At 37.3% G+C, this 19,193-nt stretch overlaps 1 protein-coding gene across 4 annotated transcripts; it reads left to right on the top strand.

Moving 5' to 3' along the window:
* The first annotated feature begins 6 nt into the window (after nucleotides 1-6).
* LOC113099633 (kelch-like protein 32) lies at nucleotides 7-19,193 on the top strand. 4 transcript variants are annotated; one of them, XM_026264510.1, is made up of 12 exons: nucleotides 7-196; nucleotides 925-1,154; nucleotides 1,916-2,031; nucleotides 4,473-4,653; nucleotides 7,764-7,871; nucleotides 8,820-8,918; nucleotides 9,710-9,925; nucleotides 13,576-14,302; nucleotides 14,447-14,505; nucleotides 16,785-16,977; nucleotides 18,030-18,124; nucleotides 18,208-19,193. In XM_026264510.1, the coding sequence occupies exons 3-12, from the start codon at nucleotides 2,009-2,011 to the stop codon at nucleotides 18,367-18,369; spliced, it is 1,863 nt and encodes a 620-aa protein (XP_026120295.1). In that variant the 5' UTR covers nucleotides 7-196; nucleotides 925-1,154; nucleotides 1,916-2,008; the 3' UTR covers nucleotides 18,370-19,193. The 4 variants fall into 4 exon arrangements, with proteins under 4 accessions (XP_026120295.1, XP_026120296.1, XP_026120298.1 ...); XM_026264511.1 differs by having other exon boundaries at nucleotides 939-1,154; XM_026264513.1 differs by lacking the exons at nucleotides 7-196; nucleotides 925-1,154; nucleotides 1,916-2,031 and adding exons at nucleotides 5,550-5,796; nucleotides 5,886-6,047 and having other exon boundaries at nucleotides 4,572-4,653.

Below are 19,193 nucleotides of genomic sequence, written 5' to 3' on the forward strand. Positions count from 1 at the left end.
CCGCGAGAGGCGGGGACTGATAAGACTCTAGCGTTTACCGTAGCTCAGCTGCATCGGGCATACGTTACGAGTTACGCCCCCAGTCTCTAGACCTTTTTCTCCTGAGGTCGATGCAGATATTTCGTTTGGGTCAGTCAAAGTTACCAAATGACCCGACATCGGATAAAATCGAGAGAAGGGGACTCTGGACACGAAGGTACACTGCGTGCGTGCGCTTTTTAGCCCGGTGTATCATATGTTTGTATATTTACGTTGAATATTCTCTGACATATAGAAGCGTTTAGACAGTGATTACGGATGGATGCTGAATGGATGTAACGTTACTGAAAGATTTCACAGCTGATTGTCATAAGGTTGCAGTTGGGCGGGTCTTCAGTGAGGATTACATTTCTTGTTGCTCAAATATTCTCGTTTCTGCCCTGTTGCTAGGAGACCTTTGACAGTTGAGGTTTAAAAGTAATTTTGAAAGGACTTAACGACCAATCACTCTAATCTGCCTTTAGTGACAGAGGTGCTTTGTGTTCGTGACGTAATTAACCTGTCAAAATAATGATGATAATAATAATAATAATGGACAAAAAAACATCCGCATACAGGTTATTAATATATATATATATATATATATATATATATATATATATATATATATATATATATATATATTTATTTATTGTAATATATAACCTCCGCTTTGACTTTAACGCGTCGTTATCTGACTTAAACTGTCATTGTCTCCTTTGATGGATTAAGAGTGTATTCTGGTTAAGTAGGTCAGTGACAGGCTGAAGATGATAGATGGGACCATTTGAGTGACACACCAAAGCTACTGAGAAAAAACAAATGTCATACTGTTTAATGGACATTGTGGTTCTTATGTCTTTCCTCTTCTCTTTTCTTTTCTCCTCCATCGTCTGTGGACTACAGTCTGCTGACTGAAGGTCATTTTGTAATCAGATCAATATCTGCTGGGATCCCTCAGACACCATGGGCTATTAGGCTCCAATGAGTTCTGCATCAAATCGCCTACTCTCTGCCTTGAAACCATTTGACCATCACATGAGGCAGTATGAGAGGAGCATCACAGACTGACTTTGGATCAGAATGAACTTTGCCTTGTAGCTGTTTTGTATCCAAACACGTTGTGCATCCATAGGGTGAGTTGGGTTTTATTCTGTTTCTTCTATTGTGTTGTGCTTGAGCATTACCGCATGTGTGAATCTCCCAAAACTATGTCTGGGTCATATTTTCACTTCCCTGCCTTTCATATAGAAAATAATGAATGTTGATAGGACCTTTAAGATTTTTGTTCACCTTGTACCATATTCTTATGACCGTTATGCACATTTCATCCCCAAAATTCTAAATAAATTAATATGCATTATTGTTTTAATTATTAGCTTGAGTGCAAGTTTCATTATTCTCAATTTTTAGATTCTCTATATTGTAATTTGAAGTTGTCCTGTCTGATGAAACAGACATATTTTATTTATTTATTTGTAATTTTGTTTCATGTTAATTTCATTTTTTTTAATTCATTTTTTTTTTACAAATGTTATTATTATTACTATTAATGTTAAAATCAGCATAAAGCTAGAGCAACAAGTGCTACCATAATGTCTAAATACAATTTAAAAAATGTCTAATGATTTCTTTTGTATTACAATATTAGAATTTTGTGAGTTACATTTTAATATAAAGTGTAGGCTATAGCATGTAGGATACTTCATATGTTTCTCAATTGAGAAAATTTTAGAAAAAAAGCTCAATCTTTTTTCAGTCTTTAAAAGCTCTTCATCTCAGTAACTCCATCGAGATATTCAGAAATATTCAGTCTATGAGAGGCTGGAGTGCTCAGATATGTAGGCTATGTCCCTATTCACTCTCAGTCTTTGCTGTTTCTGTTCTTTCACTATAGAGTGCTGCACATGCTCAGTCAGGCCTGTCTGGTGTTTTGTAGTATCAGCAGGAAGCAGTCCTTCCTCCTCCTCCTCCTCTCTCCTCCAGGAGCATGCCCTCTGAGCCTCCTCCCAGGTACGTTCTGGACACCTCAGTCTACCTTGAGAGGTGACCGTGTCCTCAGCTCTTTGGTGAGATTCAATTTGATGTAGGTGCCGTTGGATTTGATGCGAGGTCTTGTGACATGATTAGAATTATTTAAAGAGCTCTGGAGGATATCTGAGGTCATCTGAAGCGTTTATCTCCCAGAAGGCGATACTACTGCATGTTAACTAATACTTTAAAACATTTTTTATAAAGTTTTCTGCAAAAAATACTTAGAAAACAGTGACAGTTTAACTGACATTGATGAGGCATTTTGGTGGCTATATTCTATACTCTACATTTATAAGATTAAAATCATCAAACATGAATATTAACTAGTATTAAAATGTTTTTCTTACTGCAAAATTCTTAGAGCAACATGATGTTTTCATTACTACCCCTCCTCCCAGCCCAGCAACTGTTGTCAATAATAACAATAATAACATTGATCACAGTGTCACCCTCATAGGCCATCTGTGCAAATAATGCTACGTCACGCTACAATAATGCAGTTAGCATTCATTAAATCATGTACAATATAGCATTTAGCTCTCCAATGTGAATAACTAACCAAAAATATTATCAAATGTTGGTAATTCCCATATGCATATTAATTCAAAAGAGGTTTTTATTTTTAAATCATAAAAATATAATTTTATTGTAAAAGTGTATATATTGCCTTCTTAAACCTGTTATAAACAGGATTACACATAAATTATTTGATCTGGTTCTCATGAGAGCCTCTGCAGATGTGGTATGGTGCTCATACTGCACATAGTGTGAGCCATTAAATAGAACTATAAAAAAATGATAACAGTAATAATAGTATTATTGCACTTTGTTTTGTTAATAAAATTAATAAACAAACAAAAAAAGTGTGATAATGCTATTATATTTTAAAATTATGTTTAATGTTTTAATAATGTGTTGTTTAATTTTTATTAAATAAAAATAATACTTTATAGTACATAAAAAAAATCATTGCTAATAATTACATAAAAAAAAAAATTAATAAGCATTTTCAACATTTTCAAAGCTAAAATCAGCAAGCTTTTGTAAGGGTTGCCAGCAAGTAAAGCCTATATCGTACTACATGACTTAAACCATCGGCAGATCGCTGTGTTGTTCAGACTACATAAATTGCTGTCTGTCTTGAAGTCATTGTGGTGTTCACACTACGTGACACTACGTAAAGGCGGTCACACTACACAAGCTGACAACAACTCTGTCACCCAACGACTCTAAAAACACACTCGAGAATTTTAAACAGGAGTTGTTTATTTGAAAATGAACATCAGGAAGAAATTAGTGCTGCAAGCTGCTAATGCTTTCAGCTCAGAATGGAAATCTTATAAATTATAACAGTTAGCTGATCAAAAATGGTGATTGTGCATTCACAGCTGTCAACCATGTTAGTATGCAAAAGAATGGTCTGAACATATTTACCCAGTGCATTTTTTATTTTGTTACAGATGCACACATGTGCTCCACATAAGTGCACCCCTGGTTATAAATATAAATTTTGTTTATAAATGTAAAGTGAAGTGAAAGTGAAAGTGAAGTGACATTCAGCCAAATATGGTGACCCATACTCAGAATTTGTGCTCTGCATTTAACCCATCCGAAATGCACACACACAGAGCAGTGAACACACACACACACACACACACACTGTGAGCACACACCCGGAGCAGTGGGCAGCCATTTATGCTGCGGCGCCCGGGGAGCAGTTGGGGGTTCGATGCCTTGCTCAAGCTCACCTAAGTCATGGTATTGAAGGTGGAGAGAGAACTGTTCATGCACTCCCCCCACCCACGATTCCGTCCGGCCTGAGACTAGAACTCACAACCCTTCGATTGGGAGTCCAACCCTCTAACCATTAGGCCACGACTTCCACAATGTATAACAATTTAGGCTTGAAATTATATTTATTTTATTTGTATTTATCTTTCAGTACAGTAAATGTACAGTATCTTTACAGTAAAATAACTTGTTTTGTATTTTGTAAACATACATACACTACCGCAGGCTGTATGTATGTAGAATTGCAAAGCATACAAAAATATATATATAACCATATGGTAAGGTTAGTTAACCAATTAATAAGTTTCACTATAGTATTTCTGCATTCTTTTTCTATTTATTTTGTATTTTCTTCCCGGTGTACAGACAGAGAATGAGAGCTAAATCTGAATTTGTTGAGCTGAAAAGAGCTGTTCAGGGCCACAGGAGCAGTGAAAATCAATGACATCTCACTTACTGAATAGATGTATTGATAGACCTAGTGTTAAGCAGCAGGCAGAAAGACACATATGCACACATGCACACTTTATTGTTTCTGGGCACAGGATTCCATCATGAGATGTTCACAATTTTAGATGTTCACAATTTTCAAGCATAGGCTTGTCTTGCAGCATTGTTTTGTGTTTCAGCTCTCAGGACATGCTGACAGGACAGAGGCTGTGTCAGTCCAAATCCCACCAGGACTCTGTCCTCTCTGCTCTTAATCAGCAGCGCAAAGACGGACTGCTCTGCGATGTCACCCTGGTCGCCGGGGACCAGAAGTTCCATGCTCACAAGGCAGTTCTGGCAGCCTGCAGTGATTACTTCCGGGTGAGATTTTACATTCTGGAGGTGAAACATGATCAATGAGAGTGTTTACCACTCAAGTTTCTTTAGGCTTCTATGCTCTGTATAAAGCTACACTTATGGGAGCCCATTTCTGCTACGTAGGAAAGACATTGTGTTTTTCAAATCATAATTATGACATAAAAAGTCATAATAATAATATACAAATGTTAAAATTATGACATACTAAGCCATGATTATAACATAAAAAGTTTCAATGATGACAAATTATTACAACATAAATAAAGAAACAAAAAGAGATTATAAGATATAAAGTCATAGTTTAGGACATACAAAAACATTATGATGAAAAATTGAAGTTATTTGATAAGGAGTCATAATCATGACTTCAAAGTATAACTTATGTCATAATTATGACTTTATATCTCTTAATTCCAACTTGTGATGTCATAATTATGACTTTGTATTTCAGAATTCTGAGTTACCAAAGTTTGACGTTTTTCTTATGTGGCAGGAAAGGGCTTCCATGAATATCCATATTTTTGGAACAGAAACGGAGATTCAGTTCACACTTTCTTTTTCCATACAATGAAAGTGAATGGGGACAAGTGCTGCTGAGTTCCAAAAAGGCACCATAAACGTACCACTGAAGTAGCCATTCGAGTTGAGTGCAAAATTACAAATCTTCTGAAACCATCCAAAGCTTTGTAGGAGAAAATGACAGAAATGTAATGTGTACTTCTTAGTCGTTAAACACTAAAAATAATGTGTACATATACATTCAAATATGTATCAAAATGTTTTGTGCCAGGTTTGAAATCACTGTGAAATTATGGGAGCTGTAAAGCATAATTCCATTTCAATACTTGGAAAACAGCAGCATAAATATGCTGTTAAACATCTTGTTTTGTGCTTCACAGAAGTCATGCGAGTTTGGAACAATGTGATGACAGCACTTTACTTTATAGCAGTGCAATCCTGATTCAAAAATGTACAGTTCACATGGAAGGCAAGACAGGAAATGAAAAGTCGGCAGCGGCCTTGAAACTGTATCAGAGAGATTTGATTTTGGTTTGTTCAGAAGATTACAAAGAGGAAACGCATCCAGCTCTGCAACAGAGAGAAAGATTATCTTCACAGTTCAAAGACCAGAATTAAATAGGGCAGGTATATTTATCTCTATATGTCTCCTGAGAAGCTCTCCACCTCTGTTGGGCTGGAATGATAAGATTTTATCCTTCTGTTTTTGATTTTAGCCCTTGGTTTCTGATGAGGACACCTGCCTTTGTTAGCGGTCGTGGCTTATGTTAAACATGGACTCATCCAAAGCTTCAGTCGATATAGTTACTGTGTACACAAATCAAAGCAAGTTGTTGGCTCAGTTTGACAGCTACCCTTTGATGTAGTATGCCTGAAAGGTTTGTATTTTTCCCGATTTCTATTTAGTGAAATGGTTGAAAAGATTCAAATAGGCAGGCTTGCGTGAGCATGTGTCTGATGCTCTACTGTGAATACCAAAATGATTTGCATTAGAAAATTAATCTTATTTTATAAACTAATTAATAAATCACAAGTATTTCACTTTGGCATACAAGTGGTCCTGCATTGTTTGTGCATGAATTATACGTACGGTTTTAGGGCTTGTTAAGGAGAGATGTGTTATCTGAAGCACAGAAAGATGGTGTTGTTTTTGTCTGTTTTGTCCTCGCTGTTGTTTTTGTGGTGCACTGTATAAACATAAAACATGCATTTCAGCTCATGTGAAATACGATTGCGTGGTACTAAAGATTCACAGTGCAGCAATGCCAGAAACACTCATGTGAGGCACTGAATAAATCTGTATTGTCATATGGTTAAAAAGGCATGCGTTGTAAACTAATTAGCTCACAAAGCTGTTATCTGACCAGCTGCTCTGCTTGTCGAAGCTCTGAAGTCAGCCAGCCAGACGTGTGATTTAGGACTGGTCATCCTTAGTACCACAAACCCCTTCCAAAAAAATCCTGTAAGTCTTGCTTATGGGCTGTGGTGTCCCAGTAAGGAGCTCTCTAATTACCGTCAACAAACCAACAACTCTTAGCTCTAATGAGTGCTTTTGAAAGTCTGAATGTGAGGTCAGGCATTAAAAAAGTGCTGCTTATAAAATAGATAATAGAAAAACCCAGTAAACTTGTACCAGGCACTTCAAATATGTTATTACTTCTGGGAAAAAAGTTTCTGAAGGTGAGGTGACAAAGATGAGATTATAAACATTTGCAATCTATTTTCAGCACATTTAGGCTTCAGACTGAGCCAAGACCTGAATTAGATGTCTATTGATTCTTTTAAAGGACTAAACACTGATACTAATTTTAATCCAGAATAAGGCTTTTTTTAACACTGGATCGTCATCATTAGAAGCATTAGGTTTGATCAGTGGTGTTTGGCAGATGTAATGATGATCCAATGTCCTTTGACTTCCTCTTCTCCATGTGCTCTGATCAATGGCCATCCTACACTCGCTGTGTGACAGCAATCAATGCTTTTGATTAGTGTACTCCTGCCAGAGAACACAGCGGGACAGCGCTGGCCTCTTGCTCTCTTTATTTTGTGAGTGCCAAACTAAAGACCGCACTGACTGATGGTCATGGACTCGCTTTCATTTCCAGTACAAGACTCTTTAGGCTTGAATGAAGAGTTTATTGACGTTTTATTTTAACCCTTTAACTGCCCCACCAAGAAAAAAGCATTTGAAAATTTTTTTGTTTGCATTTCTTATCTCCTTATGTCATTAGTTACCACACTCAATGTATTTTTTTCAACACGTCCCATAATTTTTTAAATATCGGCCTCTACCAAATGGTTGATATGTCACTTTATGGCAAAAGTACCGGAATTCATACACATACTATGGAAATCATAAAATATGAACTATAATGAATGATCAGAAAGTTATATTTCTCAGCAAATAGTACATTCTGACAGCAGAAAGGATTATCTGAAAACATTAGCTTAGCTTTTCTACGTTTACCATAAAGTGACAAATCAACCATTTGGTTGAGCAGGCAGTTAAAGGGTTAAAGTCTATTTACAAGATGCTATATTACTCTAGTTCTGTGGTGCATCCTGCTCATAATTTTTTGTGTGTCTGTCTTCAGGCCATGTTCAGTCTTTGCATGGTGGAGAGTGAGGCAGATGAGGTAACTCTCCAGGGTGTGACTAGTGTGGGACTGAAGCACGCACTGGACTTCGCCTACACAGGCCAGGTAAATTCAGCATAGCCCACACAGCTACATAGAACCTGAATATGCAAAACAAACTAAAATTGACTGTGCCTCAAGGAAAGACAGGTCTTTAGGTTCTGGAAAGACCCTATAATGAATACACTCTACAAATAGGAGCAGATAAGTGAAATAATTGTGAATAATCAAATTTATTCTAGAGCTTCACAAATGGGCTTATAAACATCTAATTCTGGTTATTATATGTGTGAATGTTATATTATTATATATATCTTACTATACATTTGTAAACTGTGAGCTTATGTTCTTTGATGCATATTTATGAGGTCAGTAACATTTGATTGAATAAATAAAGATTGCAACAAGCATGTGAGCAGTTTTAATAAGTGCTTGTCCAGTTGTGAAAATGCCACCATGTAGGTCTGCCCTGGCTTTTTAAGTTGCCTAAAGTAGAAGTCTTACATCAGTTAGTTCTGAGCTTGTACATGCTCATACGGTAATCCTGTGCCGTGTTCACACACAGCATATTATGGTAATTTACTGGAAATGTGTTCCTGTAGCTCAACTGGTAGAGCATTGCGCTAGCAAGGTTGGGGGTTCGAATCCCAGGGAACACATGATAGTAGAAAATTGTTAGCCTGAATGCAATGAACATCTAACATCTAACTTTGGATAAAAGCGTCTGCCAAATGCATACATTTAATTTAATTTAATTTAAATGTTACAAGACCATATAATGCACTCTGTACATTACTAAGGATCATGAAGTATGTTAAGACATTTAATAAAGTAGTCTGCTATACACATTTCTATAGAGATGGTTTAAAATGCAACACTTACTTTTAGACAATATTTAACTCAGGGTCACTGTTCTGTGTTTCTCTTCATCAAGGGGTCCTTGACCAGAACAAGACCCCTGATTGCAAGATTGTGGTTTCTTAGGATAGTCTTACTTCAGTCCTTTGTTTGTAGATCATGCTGGAGCCAGGAGTGATACAAGATGTCCTGTCTGCTGGAAGCCACCTTCAGCTGCTGGAACTGCTCAGCCTCTGTTCCCACTATCTCATTCAGGTGTGTTTATGAGTAATTTCTCTTCAGCTCAGCAGGTACTACATATAACTTCACTGTGTAATCAGATCTTTCTTTTACAACATCATTGTTTGTGTCAAAGTTTGTTTCTATAAAAGTGCTACTGTGTTCCTGCTTCCTGTTCATTTATTAAAGGAATGGTTATGAAAAAAATGAATTCACTCTTATGTTATCACCCTTATGCTCTTTTCCATTTGATTACAATGAATGTTTATTTGGAGCTTCCAAGCTTCAAAAAGACACAGATAACCATAGAGTTATCATTAGAGTATATATCATAAGAATATATGATTCTCCTGAAGCTTTTGTGTGAAAAATCTTAGTCAGTATTCTTTAATGATTTTGAGCTGATTCTGCAGAATTCAGATCTCCAGCCTTCACTGCATTTAAAATGTGCTTGTTAATAATTTTATCCAGTAGATGGCAGTCAGTCTCTGTGTCTTCGTCATCATGCGTCTGTGGAACATCCTTAGAGGATATATCTCTCCTTTGTTCTTTCGTTTACTTCTAATTTTCCAGGCAACATTTTTGGATATTGGGGACTTTGATGAGATTCAGCTCTGTCGAGCTTCTAATAAACATTTATTATAACTGTAATATATACTGTATTACAATATTAAACAACTGTATGTGTACATTCATGGTGATATCTTTGTAAGATTAAATTTTATAGTGTAATACTCAACTAGTCTGTGTTCATAGACTTTAGCATGAATAAAACCTCTGACCCCCTCTGACTGTGAATCTGTCTGTATTTATATCTGTGCCTGCAGGAGCTGAACAGTTTTAACTACCTGGACCTATACAAGCTGGCAGACCTCTTCCACTTGCCGGCTCTAGAGGAAGCAGTGGTGGGCTTTCTGGTGGATCACCTCTCTGAGCTGCAGAGGAACAGACAAGAGGAAGTGCTGCTTCTACCTTACCGGCTCCTCAGGGAAGTGCTAAAAAGTGACCGCCTCACCTCCCTTAGTGAGGAGGAGATATGGCAGGTGTGTGGGCCGCAGATTCACAGACTTAAACTCTTCAAAACAGTTATAAAAATATTTAAGTTTTACATCATATGTAGATCACTAATGTGAACCTCTCTGCTAAAGCTCAAGAGGCTCTTTGGAACATCTTGAATCATGTAAACAATGTGATCATCAGGTTTTACACAAACTCGTGGAGCTCTCCGGGCTGCTGTCATTAAACCAAAACAATGGACAGTCCATTTTGTAATCTACCTTATTCACAGACAGTTGTTAGTTTAGATTAGATTCAACTTTATTGTCATTATGCAGAGTACAAGTACAGAGCTAATGAAATGCAGTTAGCATTTAACCAGAAGTGCAAGAATACAGTGTTTTATATACATAAAAGTGAAACTATGATTTACAGAATGTACAGTGGAGTTGCTATATAAAGTATTGAGCAATTTTATACAAAAGTATTTATACAAAATATTTATACAAAATATAAATAGGAATCTAATGTAGGGGTTGTATGTACATTATGAACAGAGCAATGTAGGATTATATACACATTATGAACAGCAGCAACGTGAGGACAGTGGTAATAAATACAGTTTGATGAGTGTGCAAAAGTATTATTAAACAATGTATTCTATGCAAAATTACAGTAGTGCAATGATATTTTTATAGAAATAGTTTACTGTGCTTACAGTAACAACTTTAGACAGTTTATAGTGTAATAGCTTTAACAATGTGCAGTCTGTGCAAAATATGAGTAGTGCAAATACATGTATGTAAAGTACTGTGACCGGTGCATTTAAAGGCAGGTGCAGGTTAGATTGGTGGTGTGGAGTTCAGAAGTGTACTCCACACCACCATATGATGCATTTCCACAGTCATTAACATCGTAAATATAGATTTTTTTTTTTATATGATCATTTTTAAATCTTTATCATATTTTTTTAAATCTTTATGTTTTATTACCTTGGCTTTAAATTAAAGAACACTACTTATATTCAGTTATATTTGTTGTACTTTCCGTTCACCGCTGTAGAAGTTCAGCCAACTATGATGACTTCCGCTTCTGAGGACCCTGGAAATTTGAAAAGGGTCCATTAAAGTAAAATGTTTAGATCAAGTTTTCACTATAATTTGTAATATATTATAATTGAATACTATATAATAATGTGTAATTTAATAATGAAAAATGTTGTATTGAATCAGAAAAGAGCGTCTCAGACTTTAGGACCCTGTGACATTCTCTATACTGGCCGCCAAACACAAAGCGTCTGAATGCGCAAGGCCGTGTACACAAACTCCACCTGTTTAATTTATGGTGTAAGTTTGAGAAAAAAAGGTGTGCAGACAATGTGTGTGTGTGTGTGTGTGTGTGTATGTACACACGGGCGGAGGCTGTAGTCTAGGTGGGGGCTGTGGTGTGACTATTCATTTGCACCAATCAGGCATCCCCACCACACCCCCCACCCAGCCTCTCTCTGATTAGGCCCACCGCGGCTCCATCAGCACCTCAATCCCCCAGCTGTCACTCTGGCCGCCCTACTGATTGAAAACAATCAGCCCTCTGATGGCACAATTACCCTGACCCTTTAACCAGTTGCTGCTGCCATAATCAGGCCCTGATTAGGCTGCTTTGGGCCTCCTTCACTCTGCAGAGAAGGTTAATTTGGGCATCAGATGGAAGCGTGATGGGCACAGGGGCTGGTGCTGCCGTCCGCTGGTCCGAACGTGCACCCGCCATTACTACCCTCGATATAGTTTGGCTTGATGTCAATCATCATCATGCAGAGTTCTCTGAATCTCACGCTCTGGAAATCATATTTTCTTCCTCTTTGTTGTTTTTTTTCTTCTCTCGCACTCACTCTCTGTCTTTCTTTCTCCGTGCGGGAGTGGGTGGGGGAGTTCATTTATTTTCTGCCCTGAGGAAGTTCTCTGATCCAGTGTGACCTTCACAGTCAACAGACGCTGCCTCGCTCACACCTCACTCTCTCTCTCTCTCTCTCTCTGTCTCTCTCTCCCTCTCTCATTTTCCACTCTCATTCATTCTCTTTCTTATTCTTTTCTGTTGGCTGTGAAAAGGAAGAAGGAGGGTTGAAAAAAACAACAACTAAAATGCAGAGAACGGAAGAAAGCAAAACAGAACCTCAAACAGAGCGTTACATGATCAATGACGCCGAACAGGAATGGAGGGTTTTGCTGAAACCTCCGCACACTTAAACTTAACGGTGTAATTATTTAGGAATACACTCTATGGTACCAGTGGTTATCGTCGAGATTACAGATTTTTTAATTTATCAGAAATTGTATACCATTGTGTCAATCTTATACTTTACTCAATATATATATTTATATTTGCTGATATTAGATCTTTAATTGTGCATTTATCACTTCAATTGCTCACTTCACGTTAATCAATGTTTAAAAACATTAAGAATTTAATGGTCTATTATCCATAACAATACATGAATACATCTGAAAACAATACATCTGTTTTTCTTACTGCAAATTATAATGTTATGATGCCTAAATTCACAAATAGCCTTTAGTTTAGACAGTATTGTATAGAATTTTATGTCAGCAATTTATTGCTTATAAGCCATAACATGTAAATAGTTATAGTCTTATGGGCATTGGATATTATGGCTAATTTTAATATGAGTAAAAACATATAATTTTTATTGTTTTATTTGAAGCATTTCTTAAAGTTAAATATGCATAAGTAGGCCATAAGCAGTTTAATGAGATCAAAAGTGGCTCTGTTTGAGCTTCTGACAGAGGTCTGAGTTTGGGGAAGGATTTCCTGTTTAAGAGCCAATCATCATCTCTGCAATTTGGTGCTGTTAGTGGCTCAGAAATAACACACTGTACCACAAACTCCCATGTTTTTTTTCTAGAAGTACCAGTTAATGCATTTTAAATAATTGTGTGTAAGTACAGTAAAAATCGGAATTCCCGTTGTGCCATTAAATATTTAAAGGATGTAATACTCCAAGAATAATGGCTCTTGCGTTAGCAGCGCAAAAGGTCGTGAGCACAATTCCCAGGGAACACACATACTGGTAAAAATGTATAGCCTGAATGCACTGTATGTCGATTTGGATAAAAGCGTCTGCTAAATGCATAAATGTAAATGTAAAAATATATTACAAGCATTTAAATTCGCCATTTGTGTGTAGGAGACAGCTGCGGAATGTCTAGAGATGGTGGCCCATGATCTCGGAATGCTATAATAAGTTCTCCATCTCAGAGCTGATTGTGTTAAAAGCCACTTTGTTTCTACGAGAGTGGCATCGCTTATCTCCAGCCATCTCCGCCATACTCACATGCCTCTGCAGCTAAACAGTCTAGATTGCTCTCAGGTTCAATTAACTCCTCTTTGTCTAACTCCCTTGGCTGCGCTGGAGTGCGTTTGTGTGTATGCTTCACACGCACGTCTCATGAGCGTGTGTGCGTGCTCAGAGATCCCACCCCCCATCTTATCTGCAGCTGTCTTATCACTGTATAGAGACACAATGTCTTAAGCATTAGCATGCAATGATACAAAGCATTGGCCCTGCATAGACAGACGGTATTGTGTGGATGGTGTGAGCTGCAGCCTGTAATATGAGCAGTATGATCTCCTGATCCTGAATCGGTGGTGAATACTGATGAGCCACTCTGCCCCACTGTAGTTGCTGGTGTGTTGGCTGGAGCATGACTGCAGATACCAGTACATGGAGGAACTGCTGCAACACGTGCGCTACGGCCTGATGGAAGTCTCTGCCCTGCACCATGTGGCCAACAGCCACCCCTTTCTCAACTCCAGCAGCACTGTCGCCGCCCTGGTGGAGGAGGCGTTGGACTACCACCGCTCTGTATTTGCACAACCTTTACGCCAGACAGCACGAACCACGCCGCGTTTTCAGTCCTTGACGCTATATATTGTCGGCGGGCGCAAACGGGAGGTAAGTCGTGTACGGGAGCTGCGATTCTTCAACCCTGCCACACAAGAGCACTTGCGCGTTGCCGGGGGTTCGAACTGGAGCGAGTTGACACCCATGCCTGCTGGACGAAGTCACCACTGTGTGGCTGTCATGGGCAACTTCTTGTTTGTGGCTGGTGGGGAGGTGGAACATGCCACTGGAAGGACGTGTGCGGTGAGGACTGCATGCCGGTATGATCCAAGGGTAAACCGCTGGACTGATATTGCACCAATGAAGGCTTGCAGGGAGCACTTTGTGCTGGGAGCTCTGGGACAGTATCTCTACGCCGTTGGTGGGAGGAATGAACTGAGGCAGGTTCTGCCTAGTGTGGAGCGCTACTGTCCCAAGAAAAACAAGTGGACCTATGTGCATCCGTTTGACCGTTCGCTGTCCTGTCATGCAGGCTGCGTGGAGGACGGGCTGCTCTGGGTCTCAGGTACTAATACATTACTTAACATTTAGCACACTCCCATGCATTTATCAGGCATCTGTGTGTGTATAAGACCCTCACTGAGGTTCTAGGCCCAACATTTAAAAGCATTACTAGAATTGGTTTAACGTATGGCTTCTTCTGTTTCAGGTGGTGTCACTAACACAGCTCAGTACCAGAATCGACTGATGGTGTATGACCCAGGACAGGTAATATATTGGTATTTATGTGGTTATATTAGACTAATGTAGCTGGGTATCATTTTTTATGTGTAAATAAGATAAATTTATTCAGCAAGTAAGTTAATACACTTATATTCCAAAATAATTATATTTCTTAAATGCTGTTCATTTGAACTTTCTATTCAACATAAAATCTTAAAAAGAAGTGTATCACGGTTTCCACAAAAATATTAAGCAGTATGATTGTTTTCACTGATGATAAGAAGAAACTCGTTCCTTGGGAACCAAATCATCATATTAGAATGATTTCTGATGAATCATGTGACAGTGAAGAATGGAGTAATGACTGCTAAAAATTAAGCTTTGCCACCAGAGGAATAAATTACATTTTAAAATATTAGCATAGAAAACAGTAACTTTAAATTGTAATAAAGTTGCACAATATTTCTCTTTTTACTGTATTTTTGGTCCAATAAATATAAAATTGGTGAGCGTAAGTGACTTCAAAACACATATTTACTGGGGTTGGGTATCGTTTGAATTTGATTTCCGATTCAGATTCTTATCAATTCCCAGTTTCGATTCCAATGTGGTAAAAAAAAAAAAATAGATTAGAAAAAAAAAATAACAATTAGATATCAGGCACATATTTATTTGGTCTCTTTTTGCAAAACATTTAGATGCAGCTGAATACCATGAATGAAAGTCAACAGGCTACATAAGAAATGAACTTGATTAAGAGCTGTTTGTGTGCAAAATAGAGCTGCATGATTATGGATAAATTGAGACTTCTTTTAATGGATGTTGTAGTTCTCTTACGATTCTGAAGAAAAAACAGACATCTAAACAAAATCACTTGTAATTCATGAATGAATGATTCAGCGACTTACTCAAGATTTACTTCTTTCATTATTTGGATGAATTGCCATTTTTGAATGAAAAATATGAAATACATATGATGAAATACTATTAAAAATATTACTAATATAAATATTTTTAACAGCCACCTACTGGCATAAATCTTTATTTACTTTACTTTCAAAAGGTGATTTACTCTATTTTAATTGCTATGGTAGACATCAATGTTTATTTTTTAACTATAAACTTTTATCCCAGTACTTTGTTACACATAAATAATTATACTGTGTGGTTGAAAAGACTGTTTGTGAAGCTTTTTCATACATATACATGACAGCTGTTCTGTTTAGGTCAGCGGCAGTGCAAACGCAGATTTGAATGTTATAATCGCACAGGGACGAACAGAGATGATCACACTGTTGTGATCGCACACATCAAAGGTTTAAACAGTTGAATTGTTCTCTTTTATTAAAAAGTTACCATTCTGAAAGTGGAATAGATTTTTGATTCCCAACCCTAATATATGCTTATTCAAAATATACAATACACAAAATATGCCTGTTACTGCATTACTGTAGTAAAATCTGAAGATTTTAAATGTGACTTATTTTAATGCCTCACTATAAATATACAAAAATATTAATCTAATGGTTGTTGGTATAATACCATTATTCATTACAGTTTTGTGTTACCAAGAATTGTTTTGGAAAGATGTATTTTTAGTTTTATGTCAGATAAATTATTGACCACAAATTAAAATAATTATGATCTATTAAAAGGACTTTAAATTAAATTAAATATGGCATCTACCCTGATTAAAGTCAGGGGTGTTTCATATGCCATTAACATACAAACTGCTTTTAATGTTGAATAGAAGTTAAATATTAATTCATATTGTGCAAATGCTAAAAAAACAACAACAAAAAACAACAACACAAGGACCATTTACACACCACTCCTCTACACCACTGCCATTTATTAATATTACATTTAAAAAGACACAAGAATAAGTATAGTAGAACATCTGTGGTCAATGCAACTGTGTATTTTTCAAAGAGAGAGATATAAAGAAAAAAAGAGGAGGAAAGAACAGGAGGCAGAGGCTCATTGGTATTCAAAGTGGCTTTGCATTCACCTGCCAGGAAAACTAACCCCCTACCCACACCACCCTCAACAGATGGTCGCCAAACACACACGTGTAGATCCACACTCTCACTACTGCTCGTGCAATCTCTGCATCTACACACACCTCTCACAAGTAAATGGACACACCCATGCACTGGAATATGCTGAAGAAATAATGATTTGCTCAGACAAAATAAAAATAAAATAAAAAAGTGTGTATATATATGTTAAAAAATTCTGTTTAATTGTATATCTTGAATTTATTTTTTAAATAATTAAATTATATGCTTTTTTTTTCTTTTGATATTCCCTCTCTGTCATAGAATCAATGGTTAGCGCGCAGTCCCATGTTGCAGAGGAGGGTGTACCATGTGATGGCGGCAGTAAAAAGGCAGCTGTATGTGCTGGGGGGGAATGATCTGGACTACAACAACGACCGCATCCTGGTTAGACACATTGACTCTTATGACATAGACATGGACCAGTGGACACGGTGCACCTTCAGTCTTCTCACAGGTCACTACACACACACAAACACACAAATTCCAGCCGAGTAATAGATATGATTATTCAACTATTCCCTTTCTCTTTAAAAGGTAGCATTTCTATATATATTGTAATTGTTTTGAATCACTATGTTTTATTACTGCTACTGGTACCTACTGCTACTGAGAAATATAGTATTACATCACTTGCTCACCAATGGATCCTCTACAGTGAACAGGTGCCGTCAGAATAAGACTGAAAACAGCTGATTGTTACAATAATCTGAAAGTAATCGACATGACTCCAGTCCATCAATAAACGTCTTGTGAAGCAAAGGCGTTTTTAACTTCAAACTATTGCTTCAGGCTAAAATACTAGTCCTTTATCCATTATATTGCTTTCTCCAATCATCAAGCATCGCTTGCAAGTGAAAATTTTCTAAACCATTTAAACAACTAAGTAAATATGTTAGGGGATTATGATGTGAAAGAACAATAGGGGATGGACTTTCACTGGAGAAAGCATTATTATGAATTTTTGCCAGAAGTGACAGTTTAAAGTTAAAAATGTCTTAATGTTGGAATTGTTTCTTACAAACTTGCAGTTTTAACTTTACAAGACATTAATTGATGGACTGGAGTCATGTGATTATTGTGATGTTTTTATCAGCTGTTTGGACTCTCATTCTGATGACACCCATTCACTGCATAGGTTCTTCTATCTGTGAGCAAGTGATATAATGCTACATTTTTCAAAGAATTTCGTTTTTTGGGAAAACTATTTATTTAATGGTAGCACATTGTATAACATGTAGATGCCTAGCTGTGTAATTTATATTTTTATACATTTTCATTGTGCAGCATGTTACCTTTTAAAATTGTATTCTTCAATAACTACTGACATTTAATAGGAATGTGTGCAAGAAGTTTTTAAAAACACAGATTTTGGAGACAAATTAGTATATATAAAAAAAAAGAAATCATACTTTCAAGCAAAATGAAAGACAAAGTGGCTTTTCACGTCTCCACTGTTCCTGAAAGGGTTAATAGACCATGGTAATATTTTTTACATTATCCTCATAGGCCAAAATGAGGCAGGAGTGTCCGTCCATGATGACAGAATCTATGTGGTTGGTGGATATTCAATTTGGACAAATGAACCACTTGCCTGCATTCAGGTGAGTTGACTTGGATGGTGCATATGTTTGAATGACATGTTGGATAATTAGTGTTGAGATGCCATCATTTGTCTGTTTGGCAGGTGCTAGACGTGAGCACCAAGGGGAAAGAGGAGGTTTTTTATGGGCCAACGCTCCCATTTGCTTCGAATGGAGTGGCCACGTGTTTCTTGCCTGCGCCATACTTCACCTGCCCCAACCTGCAGACCCTACAAGTGCCACATCACAGGATAGGAGCTCTCTAACCTCTCCACTCATAACTCATTGAGGACATTCCCCCAAACACACTATGAACCAATGAGATCATGTGAAAGCCTATTGTACTTTCACATATTGTGACTGGTGGATGAAATCATCTTTGATCATATACGTTGATCTCATAGGGCCAATGTTTTGATGGATGTGGAAACCTTCAGAAAGAAGTTACGGAGTTGTTTTATTGTCAAGCTTCACTGACATTTATGCATTTCTGAACTGGAGGTGCTGTGAATGATTAAGAGCCACTTTATGGCCCAGTCCCAGTTGGTGCAATTGATCGATGTGAGCCTGTGGTCCGTCAAGTCCACAGGATTGAAGGTTGTCCCATTTATCATTTTAACTTAAAAAGTGTTTTTATACCTCACTGTGAGCTTTTACATAACAATCCATGCAGAATTAATTCAAAGGAAATACACAAGAGCAACATTTGGGACAGGGCTGAGGTGTAAGCGACCTGTTTTCATAGATCCTTAGGACTCCATCCACTCTCCATTCTGACTTTAATGTTACACCGCTTTTATCCACACATCAGTTGAAGTTCCTTTTCATTCCATGTCATTTCTCAGCCTGTGACAAACTGTACTTTTAATCAAAACTCAGGATGAAGACTGTACAATTGTTTACTGAACGTGTATGAGCACAGCTGATGACAAATGCACACACACACAGCATCTTAACAATCTACTTCAACTGCGGCATCTTGACTGTTCTCCATCCTACCACCAGAAACCCATTCCGTAAGAAAACGTGTAAGAGCACACTTTTTTTACACAATGTCTCTAATAAATACAACATTTATGCAGTTATTCAA

The sequence above is a fragment of the Carassius auratus genome, unplaced genomic scaffold (genome assembly GCF_003368295.1).
Source record: "Carassius auratus strain Wakin unplaced genomic scaffold, ASM336829v1 scaf_tig00216984, whole genome shotgun sequence".
Taxonomy (NCBI): Eukaryota; Metazoa; Chordata; class Actinopteri; order Cypriniformes; family Cyprinidae; genus Carassius; species Carassius auratus.

What these genes read in the sequence shown, in the direction of transcription:
- LOC113099633 (XM_026264510.1), top strand. Translation starts at nt 2,009, where the DNA reads ATGCCCTCTGAGCCTCCTCCCAG. An exon ending in ACTTCGCCTACACAGGCCAG is followed by an intron (nt 7,872 to 8,819) that starts GTAAATTCAGCA and finishes CTTTGTTTGTAG; the next exon opens with ATCATGCTGGAGCCAGGAGT. An exon ending in AACCACTTGCCTGCATTCAG is followed by an intron (nt 18,125 to 18,207) that starts GTGAGTTGACTT and finishes TCTGTTTGGCAG; the next exon opens with GTGCTAGACGTGAGCACCAA.